The following is a 13,733-nucleotide window of genomic DNA, read 5'->3' on the forward strand; positions in this document are numbered from 1 at the left end:
ATTCTAAATAAAGTGTTGGACATTCCTAATACCGCATTTCGTTGCCGTTCCCTCCGAAGTGGTACGGACAGTCTTGTCTTCGATTCATTTCCCCTTCCTTCGCTCTTTTTGATACCTAGAACATGAAAATAAATGTTTACTCTTCACACATCCGCATGATGCAGAGAGAGAGAGAGAGAGAGAGGAGAGAGAGAGAGAGAGAGAGAGAGAGAGAGAGAGAGACAGAGAGAGAGAGAGAGAGAGAGAGAGAGAGAGAGAGAGCGAGAGAGAGAGAGACAGAGAGAGAGAGAGAGAGACAGAGAGAGAGAGCGAGAGCGAGCGAGAGCCTGCAGTCAGTGCGAAAGGCAGAGGCTGCAGCAGAGCCAAAAGACGACTGCAACACATGTGCCTCTCCCTCTGCAGTCTCAGCTCACCCGGAGGAGTGCGGACAGGAACTGATCCCGGAGCATGGCTCAGAAACTGCACCCAGACATGTGCATCTCCCGGGATTACCGCAGGTCGGGATACCCTCAGGACGCGGACAGTGTGGCGCGTTCGGAGCTGGGAGACGAATCCTCTGACAGCGATGGAGAGCAGGAAGGTCCCCAGAAGCTGATCCGCAAAGTGTCCACGTCCGGCCAGATCCGCAGCAAGGTAGGGGGAGGAGGGAGGGCTGGGGTCTCCGCTAGCGGCCATGCTGACCTAGAGCACGGCGGGGGAGAGAGGGGTGCGCGGGGGGGGGGGGGCACATAGGTAGGAAGATGGTCCCGGGTTGGAGTCTCCGTGGCCCTCGGCATCCATTATCAATGGGCAGTGACAGGTGCCAACTTGTTGTCCCTTTACCATGTATCCTTTCCGCAATTTGTTGCGAAGGAGGCTGCTGAAATGTTGGCAGGATTAATGGGATGAGAGAGAGAGAGAGAGAGGGAGAGAGGGAGGGAGAGAGAGAGAGAGGGAGAGAGAGAGAGAGAGAGAGAGAGAGAGAGAGAGAGAGAGAGAGAGAGAGAGAGAGAGAGAGAGAGAGAGAGAGAGAGAGAGAGGGGGGGAGGGAGAGGGGGGGAGAGGGAGAGAGAGGGGGGAGATAGAGAGATGAGAGGGAATTGCAAACAGCAAGAGAGCGGAGGGAAGCCACAGGTTGAAGTCAACGAGTTGGTGGAAACGGGGGCTCCGGCTGAGCAGGTAAACAACGTTGAGAAAGGGCAGAGAAGGAGAGGGATTGAAGTATGCAGGGAAGGCATTTAGATTGAGAACGAGCAGAAATTAGAGAGGCGGAAGGAACCGGAGGATGGTGGGTGAATAGAGAGGGAAGGGGAGGTAGAGATCGACGAAGGATATAGTGAGAATTAGAGAACCAGAAAAAAAAAGGACAGAGAAAGGGAGAAATAGAATGAATAATACAGAGGGCAGAGCCAGATAGAAAGAATGGGTAAAAGGTTGTGGAAGAGGGAATGGGGTACAAGGACATGGACAGAGAGAACGGGAGAAGGAATGGGATTGAGGTGAGTAGGGATTGACTACTCATAGATTCCTTGCCATTGGACGAGGCACAGACTGAGCTGGTGGCTGGCCAGGTGTTGTGCCCACTCTGTGTGCCAAACACGGTGGATTACAATGGTGTGCACGTAGCAAGGGGGACATAATCTGGGACACAATGGAAGAAGCTGTGGTAGACATATCAAGTATCTGAGGTAGTTCAAAGGAAGAAAATGTCAGTGCTGCAAAAATCAGACAGCACCAACACTCTCATATGTTGGAGCAACCATATTAACTCTTAACTTTGATAGCATTTGCCACTTGTAGTGATGCTGACCAACATCCTGTAACTGACACTGAGCACTTCAGTATACTGATACCACTGTGGTAACATGCGCCCTCTTGGACACGTTGTTGTTCAGGGAAAGAATTTGATCGCGCTTACTTGTCAGGTGAATATGTACCCCAGTCCCAACAACGGGGAGAGACACCTAATTGCCTCCTCAGTTCGGTGACAATAAAGGATTGGCAATAAATGCGGGCATTGTCAGTGAGGGTCCACATCCTGGGAGCAAATTGGTTAAAATATCCCATACTTCTGTTAAACCAAACATACATACACAGACTGATCCACTTACACTAAAACTGGCCCTAGTTCTGCTTCATAGTAAAACTGGTCAAGAATACATTTAAAATGATGGTGATCGGCTACTTTTTTGTTACATTCCTTCATTGTTCTCTGTCAGGGACATCCATCCATATCCTAATTTGGATGATGCTATTCCTATCAGGAATGAGCTGAGTATAATTCTTGTTCAGGGTTCAGAAGAACCCTTACTGATCCCTCCAACTGGCATAAATGGTACTCAGATCACACCTCTTCTGACTCAGTGGAGTCAGAGCTCATTCTGATACTGGCAATAAGTAATTATAAGCTGCAGATATAGTGATTTTAGCAAGTGCAGTCAATGGAAAGGACTGATGTTAGGAGGTGAATCGCTTCCAGGAGAAACGAACCTTTGCATCAGTACAGCAGAGACATGCATTGACATTAAATAGTCTCTGAATGGCTATTACTTTACTTCATAATTGTTACAAACGATATGTTGAAATATAGGATTCCTGAGGACACTGCATTTGTCTGAATGTTAATTGTAGAATATTCAGCATTATTTAATTAGAGAATCTTGTAAATAGGTTTGTGGAATGAGGCTGTAACTCAGAGCCATCCGTTGTGAAAGCTGCCTAGACATGGTGTACAGATATGGTAGAGAGCCCCAGAGATGGAGCAGTCAGTTTTTGCTCTGACATTTATCTGCATGGAAGTTAGATTAAAGCAAACATCTATAAGTTTTCAACCTAATGCCTGTGAACAGCAGAGTTCACTTCAACAAAGCAGCCTGATTGGGAGAATATTGTATTTTGAACTGTGCCAGGAGCAATAAGGTTCTGATATTAAGTTTTGAACCAGCTGCTTTTAGCAATGCAACATTGGCACAGGTTTATAAAAAAACTCGATTGGGGTCTCCAAGATTGTGGTCATTTACCTACTGAGTGATATGTTTGTCTTAAAGTGTAAAGGATGATGCAAGAAACATGAAAGCACATATTGTGCCTGATTTGGAGCTCTTTGATAAGACAGTAACTGTATTTTCCCCTAATAAGACAGTAGAAAGCAAGCTTTGCTCTGACTTTTTTTTCTTTTAATGTGAGTAATATTTATTCCCAGATACCGAGAACTCATATAAACCACTACGGTAGTTTCACACTGTGATTTCTATTATGTTTGAGTGGTTTCAAACACTAGAGGTAAAGAACAAATTATAGAGTGTAATTAAATCAGGAAAAATAATTAAGGAGTATATGAGTAAAGCATCAGAGCAAAGGGCAAGGTTATTGTATGTCACTCCATTAAGTATTATTTATGCAGGATGCCTAAGGAACAAATGAAACTCTTGTCGGTTTAACTTGCAGTCTGTGGTGTAAGATCAACAAGGAGTAAACTCGTACCAAAGCCTTTGTGCATATAGTTACTAAAGGAAATTGATTTAAGAGTTGTGAGAGTTAAACGCAGATTGCATTCTAGCAGTTGGAAAGCGCAGGTTAGATAATTACAGAAATTAGACAAGAAGTTAGTAAAGGAAGAATAATTTTGATAGAGGAGTGTAACATTTACTTGAGTTAGGATAAGCAGTTTGTCTCATGTTTAAATAGAGATATAGTTCTGATGCAGATACACTGATAATTTTCTGTAGCAATGCACCTTGAACCAACAAAGGAGAATTAGTATTGATAAGTGATCCAGAGTATTGTTTAATGAGCATTTATTTAATAGTGACATTATCAGTTCAAAAAGGAAGAAAGTTGAAACAGCCATGAAGATGTTATGTTTGGTTAAACCTGACTTTTAGATAGCTCACTTTACAGAGCACAAATTGCAAATTGATAAAAGCAAAGCAAAGGGGTTAAGGGTGTTCAAAACTAATTTACAATGAGACAGAGGCAGGTAAAATGATCAGTTGCTGAAAGCCAAATAACCATTGATGACTAAACAAGTAAGAGAAATATAAAATGAAAGAAGACAAAAATAAAGAAGGCAAGTAGAAATCGTGGTGTCTGACAAGCAAGAAGAATATCCAATGGTGATAATGCAGAGAATGGTCTTTGAAAAGAAGCTTGCAAGGAGTGTCAAAAATCAGTAAAAATATTTGAAATATATCAGTAACCAGCAGCAATACAGTTTGTGGATCTAAAGGTACCAACTCCACTCTGGCTTGCAGCTGGGTCTAGATGTCAATTTTAACCAGCAGTTCAATGACAGACTCGGCCATCTTCATCAGGGAAGATGCCTAGTCATGTCTAGCCATCGTCCCTGATGAAGATGGTGGAGTTTGTCATTGAACTATTGACTAAAATCGATATCTATACCCAGATGGAAACCGGAAGAGTTTATTTGTGATACATGCCAGGAAAGTGCTAGATCTTTTTTTTTATGGATCTAAGATCTCAAATGACCCATAGAGAAGGAACTGAGTAATCAATCTGCATGAATACATTAAATTTCAGTGATATTAATAAACTGGACAAATGGGAAAATCTATGATACACAGACAGAATTCCGGTGGTACTCAACAGGTCAGGCAGCATCCATAGAAATGAACAACCAGTGAACTTTTCAAGATGAGACCCTTCTTTAGGACTGGATGGGAAGATGCCAGAATAAAAATAGTGGGGCTGGAGAAGGGGGATAGCTTGAAATTGATAGGTGAAGCCAGGTGGGTAAGAATGGCAAAGGGATGGAGAGGAAGGAATCTGAAGAGAGGAGAGTGGACCATAGGAGAAAGGGAAGGAGGAGGGCCACCAGAGAGTGGTGATAGGTAGGTGTGAAGAGGTAAAAGGCAAGAGTGGGGAACAGAAGGAGGGGAGGGGGGACAGAAACATTTTTATCGATATTGGAGGTTACCTAGACGGAATATAAGGCATTGCTCATCCACCCTGAGTGTGACCTCAGCTCGAGGGAGGCCATGGACTGACATGTCGGAACAGGAATGGGAATTAAAATGTTAGGCCACTGGGAAGTTTTGCTTTTGGCAGATGGAGCAGTTTTGTTCAGCGAAGCAACCCCCCCAGATTATGACAGGCCTCACAAAAGCAGAGGAGACTGCACTGGGAGCACTAGACACAATAGACAACCCCTGCAGACTCACAAGTGAAGTGTTGCCTCACCTGGAAGGACTGTTTTGGGCCCTGAATGGAGGTGAGAGAGAAAGTGAATGAGCAGGTTTAGCACTTTGGCTGCTTAAGTTCTGGGAGGGAGACCAGCGGGGAAGGACAAATACACAGGGAATCATGGAGGGAGGGATACCTGCGGAAAGCAGAGGGAGGAGCTGAGGTAAAGATACTGTTTGTTCGGTGGTAGGTTCCATTTGGAGATGGTGGAAGTTGTGGAGAATGATGGATCCGGAGGCTCATGGGGTGGTTGGTAAGGACTGATAAGGCGGGGTGAAGATGGAAGGAGCATGAATGTTCGGGAAATGGAGGAGATGTGGATGAAGGCAGCATCAGTTGTGGAGGAGGGGAACCCCATTCCTTCAAGAGGAGGACATCTCTGATATCCTGGCAAGGAAAGCCTCATCCTGGGAACAGATGTGGCAGAGGTGAAGGAACTGAGAAAAGGGAATAGCAACTTCTACAGGAAGCAGGGTGGGAAGAGCTGTAGTGAAGATAGCCAAGGGAACCAGTAGGGTTATGAAAGATGTCACTCCACAGCTTGTCTCCAGGGAGACTGAGAAAGGGGAGGGCAGTTTCAGATATGGATCAAGTGAATTAAGGGCAGGGTGGAAGTTGGCGGCAAAGTTGATGAAATTGACAAGCTCAGCATGGGTGCATGAAGCAACATCATTGCAGTTAACCATGCAGTGGAGGAAGAGTTATGAAGCATTACCAAGGAAGGCTTGGAACATGGGCTATTCTAGGTAGACCACGAAAAGGCAGGCATAGCTAGGGCCCATGCGGGTGTCCTTGGCTAAGGCACCTTAAGACTTTATTGATGATGGATAGACATAGAGACTGGACACTTGCATATTGAAATACACATGTATTCAGTATTGATGAATTTAGATCTAAATGCTGAATGCATTTTGAATGGAGGAAAGCAAGACATTTTGGTCTGAAGTGATTTAGGAATAAATGTACAAATCCAAATATAATATATTGGACAGGTACAGAACATAATTAATGGATGTTAGCTTATGACAGGTAAAGATTACTTCCAGAATGGGAATCAGGAGAATTTTGATGGGATTGGGTTATAAGAAAAATACATGAATATCATAGTAAACATTTTCAAGAGGTAATGAGAAGAAGCAGGAAAAGGTGAACCAGAGGAAGATGCAACTGGGATATTTGAACATGCGGTTGACGGGAACAAAATAAGCTGATTGGATGGTAAAATTTAAAGAACAAAGAGACCTATGTGCTTTACCAGTTGTTCAAGTTGAGATAGAAGAGACAGGGAAGAGAGACTAACTGAATTTTTTAGATTATACAGCTGAAAGGTGAGTGGTCATCTCTGCAATCTTTGTTAATCTTGTAATAATGACTGTCTCAGCACCCAACAGCATGGTCCAATTTCTCTGCATGTGGACGAGTGAGTTGAGTCAGTGATTGTAGTTTGTGCATTTAATGTTGGAGTCCTTGGGTTAAAGGGACTGGGGATGACAGCTCAATCAATTGATCTGCAAGGATATGAAAATAAAGATTACAGATGGAACTGCAGCACTGACAGTGGCGGTGAGTGTGGGTGAGCAGATCAGTGGCTACAGCAATGTTGCGAAAATTGGACGATTAAAGACCAGACAGCTGTGACTTTGAAAGTGGAGATTGCATTTACTTGGGAGAGGGAGGACTGCAATCTAGCAGATGGAGGTAGTGGTTGAAAAGGGAATTATGTGTGAGAGACTGAAGGAGGTGATCCGTCAAGGAAAAGCAACCCCAATTCAGATTCAGATTCAGTTTATTGTCATTTAGAAATTACAAATGCAATGCAGTTAAAAAATGAGACAATGTTCCCCCAGAATGATATCACAAAAGCATATGACAAAACAGACTACACTAGAAAATCCACATAATGTTTGGCAATCCCCAATCCAGAGTCCGGAGAGGCTGCTGCGTGTTAAATCTATCCAGTCCGGATTAAACTTCCCAGTCTCAGCAACATCTTTGCATTTTCTGCACCCTTTCCAATTCAATTACATCCTTACTATAGATAGGTGACTGGAAATGCATACAAAAATGCCAAGTCCAGGCTCGCCACATCTTGTACAGATACAATGACACTCCATCTCTTGTTCTCAATCCCTGCTTAGTGAAGGCAAGCATGCCAAACACCTCCCTCACCCCCCAGTTTCAAAGTACTATGTACCTGTACCTCCAGGTTTCTCTGTCCAGCACTGCCCAGGTCACTAGCATTTACTGTGAAAATACTGCCCTGGGTTAACTCCAAATATGCAATACTTTACATTTGTTCTAATTATATTTCATCTGCCAGTGCTTTTCCCATGTTCCCAGCTGATCTAAGTAAATCACGTTGTATTCTTAACCAATCCTTTTCACTATCCACTATACCACCAATGTCATCCACAAAGTTACCGATCATGGCACCTATACTTTCGTCCAAACTGGTTAACAGAGATGATAAAGAACAGGGGCCCCAACACTAATCCCTGTGGTACATCACTAATCACAGGCCTTCATTCTGAAAAATGACCCAACAACATTCTAACTTCAACACCCAAGCCAAGTTTGTAATCAGTTAATTATCTCACCATGGATTCCAGGTGATCAGCTTGCCACGTAGAATCTTGTCAAAGGCCATTGAAATCCGTATAGGCTATCTTTATAACACTGACTTTTTCAAGTTCAAGTTTAATTGTCATCCAACCATACACGTGAATACAGCCAAACGAAACAGTGTTCTGTGGGGCCAAGGTGCAAAACACAGAAGTAACAGTCACATACAGCACACAGCACATATAGCAATGACAGCAGAGAAACATACAGTTACAGAAATATTAGAAAATTAATAATAATATAGTCCAAGTGCCTGAGTGTAAATTGATAGTGCTTGCATGTTGTCTTGGAGCCATGTTTCTCCAAGAACAAGCCACAGCAGTTCCCCATTTCTTGCAATTGCAGATGCAAATGAACACAGTCCAGCTTGTCCTCTTGATGACCAATCCTCTTGGCCATCTCTTCAAAAAAAAAACTCAGTCAAATTCATGAGTCAGTATTCCCACACTCAAAACCCCGCATCCTTGTTTTTCTAAATTCAGGTAGATCTTTCAAAATCCCTTCTGGTAACCTTCCCATCAGTAACTTCTGTGGTTTGTCTCTGCAGACTTTCTTAAATAAAACATAGCATTAAGCACCCTCCAGTCTTCTGGTATCTCATCCATGGCTAACAATAATACAAATATCTCTGCTGGGGCCATAAAAAAGTCTTTCCTGGTTCTCTCAGTGTCCTAACTGTCTATTCTTTATGACTGCTAACATCTTTTTAATGTAGATATGTTTCAGTGCAATTGGATACTTCATGAACTCAGTGGGTCTATTTCCATCCCATATGACTCTGTGACTCGATGCAACTTTAACCTCAGATCTTATTTTTCATTTACATCATATGTTTTTCTGAGGCCCTCAGTTATCTTCAATCATTCCATATACTTAACACCTATCTCTGTTTGGGAATGGATAATATTCCAGACTTTCAGCTCTCAGTAGCTGTGCCTTCATCCTTTGCCCTTGCTTTATTAATACGTTTGTAATGAGGACCCAGAACCCTATACAGTGTTCCAGATTTTGTCATCCGTTGTGTTAGATCCTTCATGTTATTTGAACACTATCCCAGACGTATAGTTTCATTACATACAGTGCCTCTGTCTTCTGTAACTTACATGAGATTTAGGATAAATATGCTGCCCTAGTCAATAAGATACACCCTACTATGAAACTCTTTTGCCAGAGTGAATGACTTCACAGTACTTTTTTGCCAGCTTCTTCAAGCTTCTGCCACCTTGTGCACCTTTTGCCAAAGCTATATGTCCAGTGCGTATTCCCTAGTGATGCTAAATGTCCATCTCCATCGTGGCCCATCGTGCAGCCAACATATACATGGTCACTCAAAAAACATTGACTCAATATGTAGGGACTCTGTGGCTGTGGTGGTCCGCCAGGATGGTGATCAAGGCTTGTAGGGTGATCTGGACCAGCTGGATGAAGGATGGCAGATGGTCTTTATTGCGAACAAGTGGACAAGTTACAATTTGAGAACACAGGCCAGGGACGTGCCAGGATCTGGCACGTTGTGTTGTTGGTCACTGGAGTGTGTGTGTGTGTGTGTGTGTGTGTGTGTGTGTGTGTGTGTGTGTGTGTGTGTGTGTGTGTGTGTGTGTGTGTGTGTGTGTGTGTGTGTGTGTGTGTGTGTGTGTGTGTGTGTGTGTGTGTGTGTGTGGTGGAGCAGGCCTCATGGCAATACAGTTACGTATTTTCTTGAAAGTGGAATCATAAGTAGATATGGTCACGAGGAGAGCTTTTGGCATAAATCAGGGCATTTGATACAGTAGTTTGGATGTTATGCTGAAGTTGTATAGGATATTGCTGAGGCTGGATTGAATGCTGGTCTGGTTGCCTACAGATAGGGATGATATCGATGTGCTTAAAGGAGTGTACAAGGATATTTCTGTGACTTCATGACCTGAAATATAGGGAAAGGCCTGGAAAGGACACAATCTCATTTGTTCTCCAGAGCAGCACACACAAAGTGTTGGAGGAACTCAGCAGGTCTGGCCACATCTATGGAAATGAATAAGCAGTTGACAGTTTGCACTGAAACCCTTCATCTGGCCTATAATGGAAGGGGGAAGAGAGCAGAATAAGATGGGAGGAGGAGTACAAGCTGGAGGGTGAGAGGTGAAGCCAGATGGGTGAGGGAGGGGGGATGAGGTGACATGGAAAAGGGAAAGGGTTGGAGAAGAAGAAATCTGATAGGAGAGAAGAGTGAATCATCTCACAAAGTGCTGGAAGAACTCAGTAGTTCAGGCAGCATACTATTTCTCCACTCTGCTTTGGAGTACCCCAAAACAGCAAAACACACGTCAGGCTTCTGTTGATGGATTACAGCTCAGCATTCAAAGCCTTCATCCCTTCAGTACAAATCACCAAGCTCAAACTTAGCCCTCTGAAACATCCTTTGCAATTTGATCCTCAATTTCCTATCAGTTGGCATGGATCAGTAATAACATCTCCTCACTGACAATCAACATGGACACACCTCAAGGATGTGTGCTTAGCCTACTGTTCTACTGTCTTTAAACTCATATCTATGTTACTAAGCACAGCCCAAATACCATCTATAAATTTTCTGACGATACAGCTGTTGCCAGAATTTCAGGTGGTGATGAGGAGGTAGAGTGAATCCTCTGATTGAGGGGTGCCACAACAACAACTGTGCACTCAATGTCAGCAAGACTAAGGAATTGATTGTGGACTTGAGAAAAGGGATGTTGGAAGAGCATACACACTCTTCAGTGAGGTGCCAGCAGTCGAAAGGGTGAGCAGCTTCAAGTTCATGGGTGTCAGCATCTCAGAGCGTCTATATTGAGCACATCACATTGATGCAGTCATGATGAAGCCAGTGGCTCTACTTCATTAGGAGATTGAGGAGGCTTGGCATGTCATTAAAGATTCTTGTAAATTTCTGTGAAGAGATTTCACTGGTTGCAATCACTGCCTGGTTTAGAGGCACCAACAAGCAGGATGGCTGTGGCTGCAGAAGCTTGTGTAGTCTCAGCCAGCTTTAGCACAGGTACGGCTCTCCTTTTCCTTAAAGACTCTCACCATCCTGTTCTCACCTGAAGACCCACCCTCTTTGTTTCAGGACCTGCTCCTTTCCCTCCATCATCATATTTCTGAATTGTCCATTAAACCATGACACTACCTCATTGTTCTTCTTTTGAACTACTTAGTTATTTCTGTAACTTATGGTAATCTTTTTTGTCTTGCACTGAAGTCCTGCTGCCAAACAGCACATTTCTTGAAAGTGGGGACATAGGCAGGCTTGAGTTTGATGGACTAGATGATCTCCCACATTCCCAGCATAGTACATAAATATATAGCAACTTTTGTCTCTAACTAAGAAAGGATATCCTTGTTATAAAAGCAGGGCTTGTGATGAGCTGAATTCTGTCCGACGCTGTAAAGTTTGGAAGAATGACAGGGAGCCTCACTGAAACTCACAAAATTTCTTATTTCCTAGATGTCCAGAGGTTGTTCCTCTTGGCTAAGAAATATCAAACTAGAAGTAATATCTCAGAGTAAGGGAAGATCATTCAGAACTGATGCAAGGAAGAAGTTCTTCATTCAGATGGTTCACTGATTTCTTCCTATCATTTGCACTGTCTTTTTATGGGTATAGGAAATATCTTTAAACAGTAAACACTGACCAGTTAACTCTTCTGACCATCAAATTTTCTCAGCTGAAAAGCTTGGTGAGTGACATCCCCTGTAGTTATAGACCCTCTGGATCCAGGAAGACCCTGCAAGGACATTTCTTCCAACCTTCACATGAATACTATTGATATGCTGACCTTTTACTCCTGAAGCCTAATGAAAGCTTTCTTTATTAAGGCAGAGAAAGAGCATGTGTATACAAAGCAGATTACCCCCCAAAAAAGCCCGTGGCTAATAAAACGTTTTTCAAGTATAATAACTGGCTGACAATTTTTAAAAAGTTGAATCCCACAAATAGTAAAGAATAGATAATTTGTCCAATAGATGTTAACAGATAAGATCAGCCAGGTAAAATAACTGATTTTTGTTCATTCACACTCTGCAGATATTGGCGGCATTATTGTCTGTCCTTAATTGATTGGGGAAATATAGAGGTAGATAAGTGCATATACACTATCGTTACTCAAAGTCATAAAATGGATATTTTATGATCGGATTTAACTTCATTTGCCTGTTGGCATCTCTGGAAAGACTCAGCACAAAATTACAGATTAGAATTTGTGCTCAAGTGTGTGGAATGCTTCTTAAACCTAGTCCTGATCTCAAGGCAGGAGTAATTCCATTGAGGCATACTTACATCTAGATATGTTTTGCAAACCATGTGGAATTTACTGCAACCAGTTGACAGCCTGAATCCACTTAATCACATCAGGTAAAATTACATTAGTCCTGTGTTTTAATACAATTGCCTTCTTAAGAATTCCCAGTCACTGGTATAGTTCTGTTCTAAATAGGCCTTTTATATTTCGATAAGCTTTGTACGTTAGGGTAGGAGAACTAAAGGCAATTGTTGCATCAGTGATAAACTCAGAACAGGACTGGCAGGGGCAAAAAAAGGTTCTGTCGAGAAGGTGAGACGCTGCAGTGCTTTAATGTTACCCAAGTGATAATCATTTCTTCTGGCTTGTTTGCTTGTATTTTACATTCTACTTCATGATTTAATTTTTAAAAAATAAAATAAACTAACTTTTCTCACAAAAGAGCCAGAGAAAATCAACATCTATCCATTTATGTCTTGCTATTTCAGTATGTGAGAGAGAGCACTCGATAAACACGTTCCCTTCACACGCTGATTTACACACACACACACACACACACACACACACACACACACACACACACACACACACACACACACACACACACACACACACACACACACACACACACACACACACACACACACAAACATCGCCTTGTCATTCTGCTGTCATTGCGTTGAGTGAGTGCACTTCACTGTCTTCCCCGGTAAATTCTCATAATGGGCCCGAAACCGAGTTGATAAGCTTTGGAATGGCTTGATGGTGCCTGGCCCCCCATACTCGGCTGAATATTCCATTTCTTTAGTAATAGGGATGTGTAAATGTGTGTGTGTTGTTTACTGTAGCTAAGGTAGATGCTTCTGTTTATTTTGTAATAAGATTGTAACTGTATTTTGGATTGCATCATATTCTGATTCCTGTGAAGTCATTAAAGGTGGTATGTCCTGGTGCCTGAAAAAAGGATCTCATCACCCTCAGCATAGACAGTGAGCTAGGGGAAGTCCAGAGTTCACATTGGATAAGAATAAACACAGAGATATTATTGTGTTTCTGGTTGATAACTATTTGTAAATTTTGGCAGTTTTCTTTTCACTGTTTTTGCTAATTTTTATATGTTTGGTTTGTGACACACCAAATAAACACCCTTGTGCTAAAGTGCTAAGCGACTCCAGTTATTTTTTCTCCGGTCATATCTACCATTTGAACAATGTCCAAGTGCCTCTTTAAACACAATGATTCTATCTGATGCTACCACCTTTCCTAGCAGTATGTTCCAGATATCAACTGCTCTCTGCTAAAAATAACATACTCTCAGATCGCCTTTAAAATCCCTTCCTTACTATTTGGCTTCCAAACAAATGGAAATCTCTTTTTTGTGTCTATCAAGATGATCACGTACATTACTTAGCAACCTCTTGAAGTTCCCTTGTGTAGTTTATTTCCTAGAGAAAAAGGTTTACAGCCTGTACAATACTCATCCTTAATAAGGCCCAAGGGGGTTCACAGCCAAGACCAAACACATCTCTCCCATTTGTGACATTCTCTTAGTACAACTCAAACAGAGGCTTTTGGATCCACATTGTCCCTCAGTGGAACAACCATCAGTACTAATCAAATTTTATAGCCTTGTAATCTGGTTGATTACACACTCATCAACTCAAAGGGCTAATA

The 13,733-nt window shown here is 42.5% G+C and overlaps 1 protein-coding gene across 3 annotated transcripts in view; it reads left to right on the plus strand.

Annotated features, from left to right (window-relative positions):
- The first annotated feature begins 325 nt into the window (after positions 1–325).
- Positions 326–13,733, plus strand: part of LOC140734508 (diacylglycerol kinase delta-like) — a 170,566-nt gene continuing 157,158 nt past the window's right edge. For all 3 annotated transcript variants that reach the window (XR_012100551.1, XM_073058574.1, XM_073058573.1), the window contains exon 1: positions 326–633. Coding sequence is in view for 2 of the 3 variants with exons in the window: in XM_073058574.1 (XP_072914675.1) it covers positions 448–633 (186 nt within the window). In the remaining variant the exon portion in view is untranslated. The remainder of the gene's footprint in view (positions 634–13,733) is intronic.

This window comes from Hemitrygon akajei, chromosome 10 (assembly GCF_048418815.1).
Source record: "Hemitrygon akajei chromosome 10, sHemAka1.3, whole genome shotgun sequence".
Taxonomy (NCBI): domain Eukaryota; kingdom Metazoa; phylum Chordata; class Chondrichthyes; order Myliobatiformes; family Dasyatidae; genus Hemitrygon; species Hemitrygon akajei.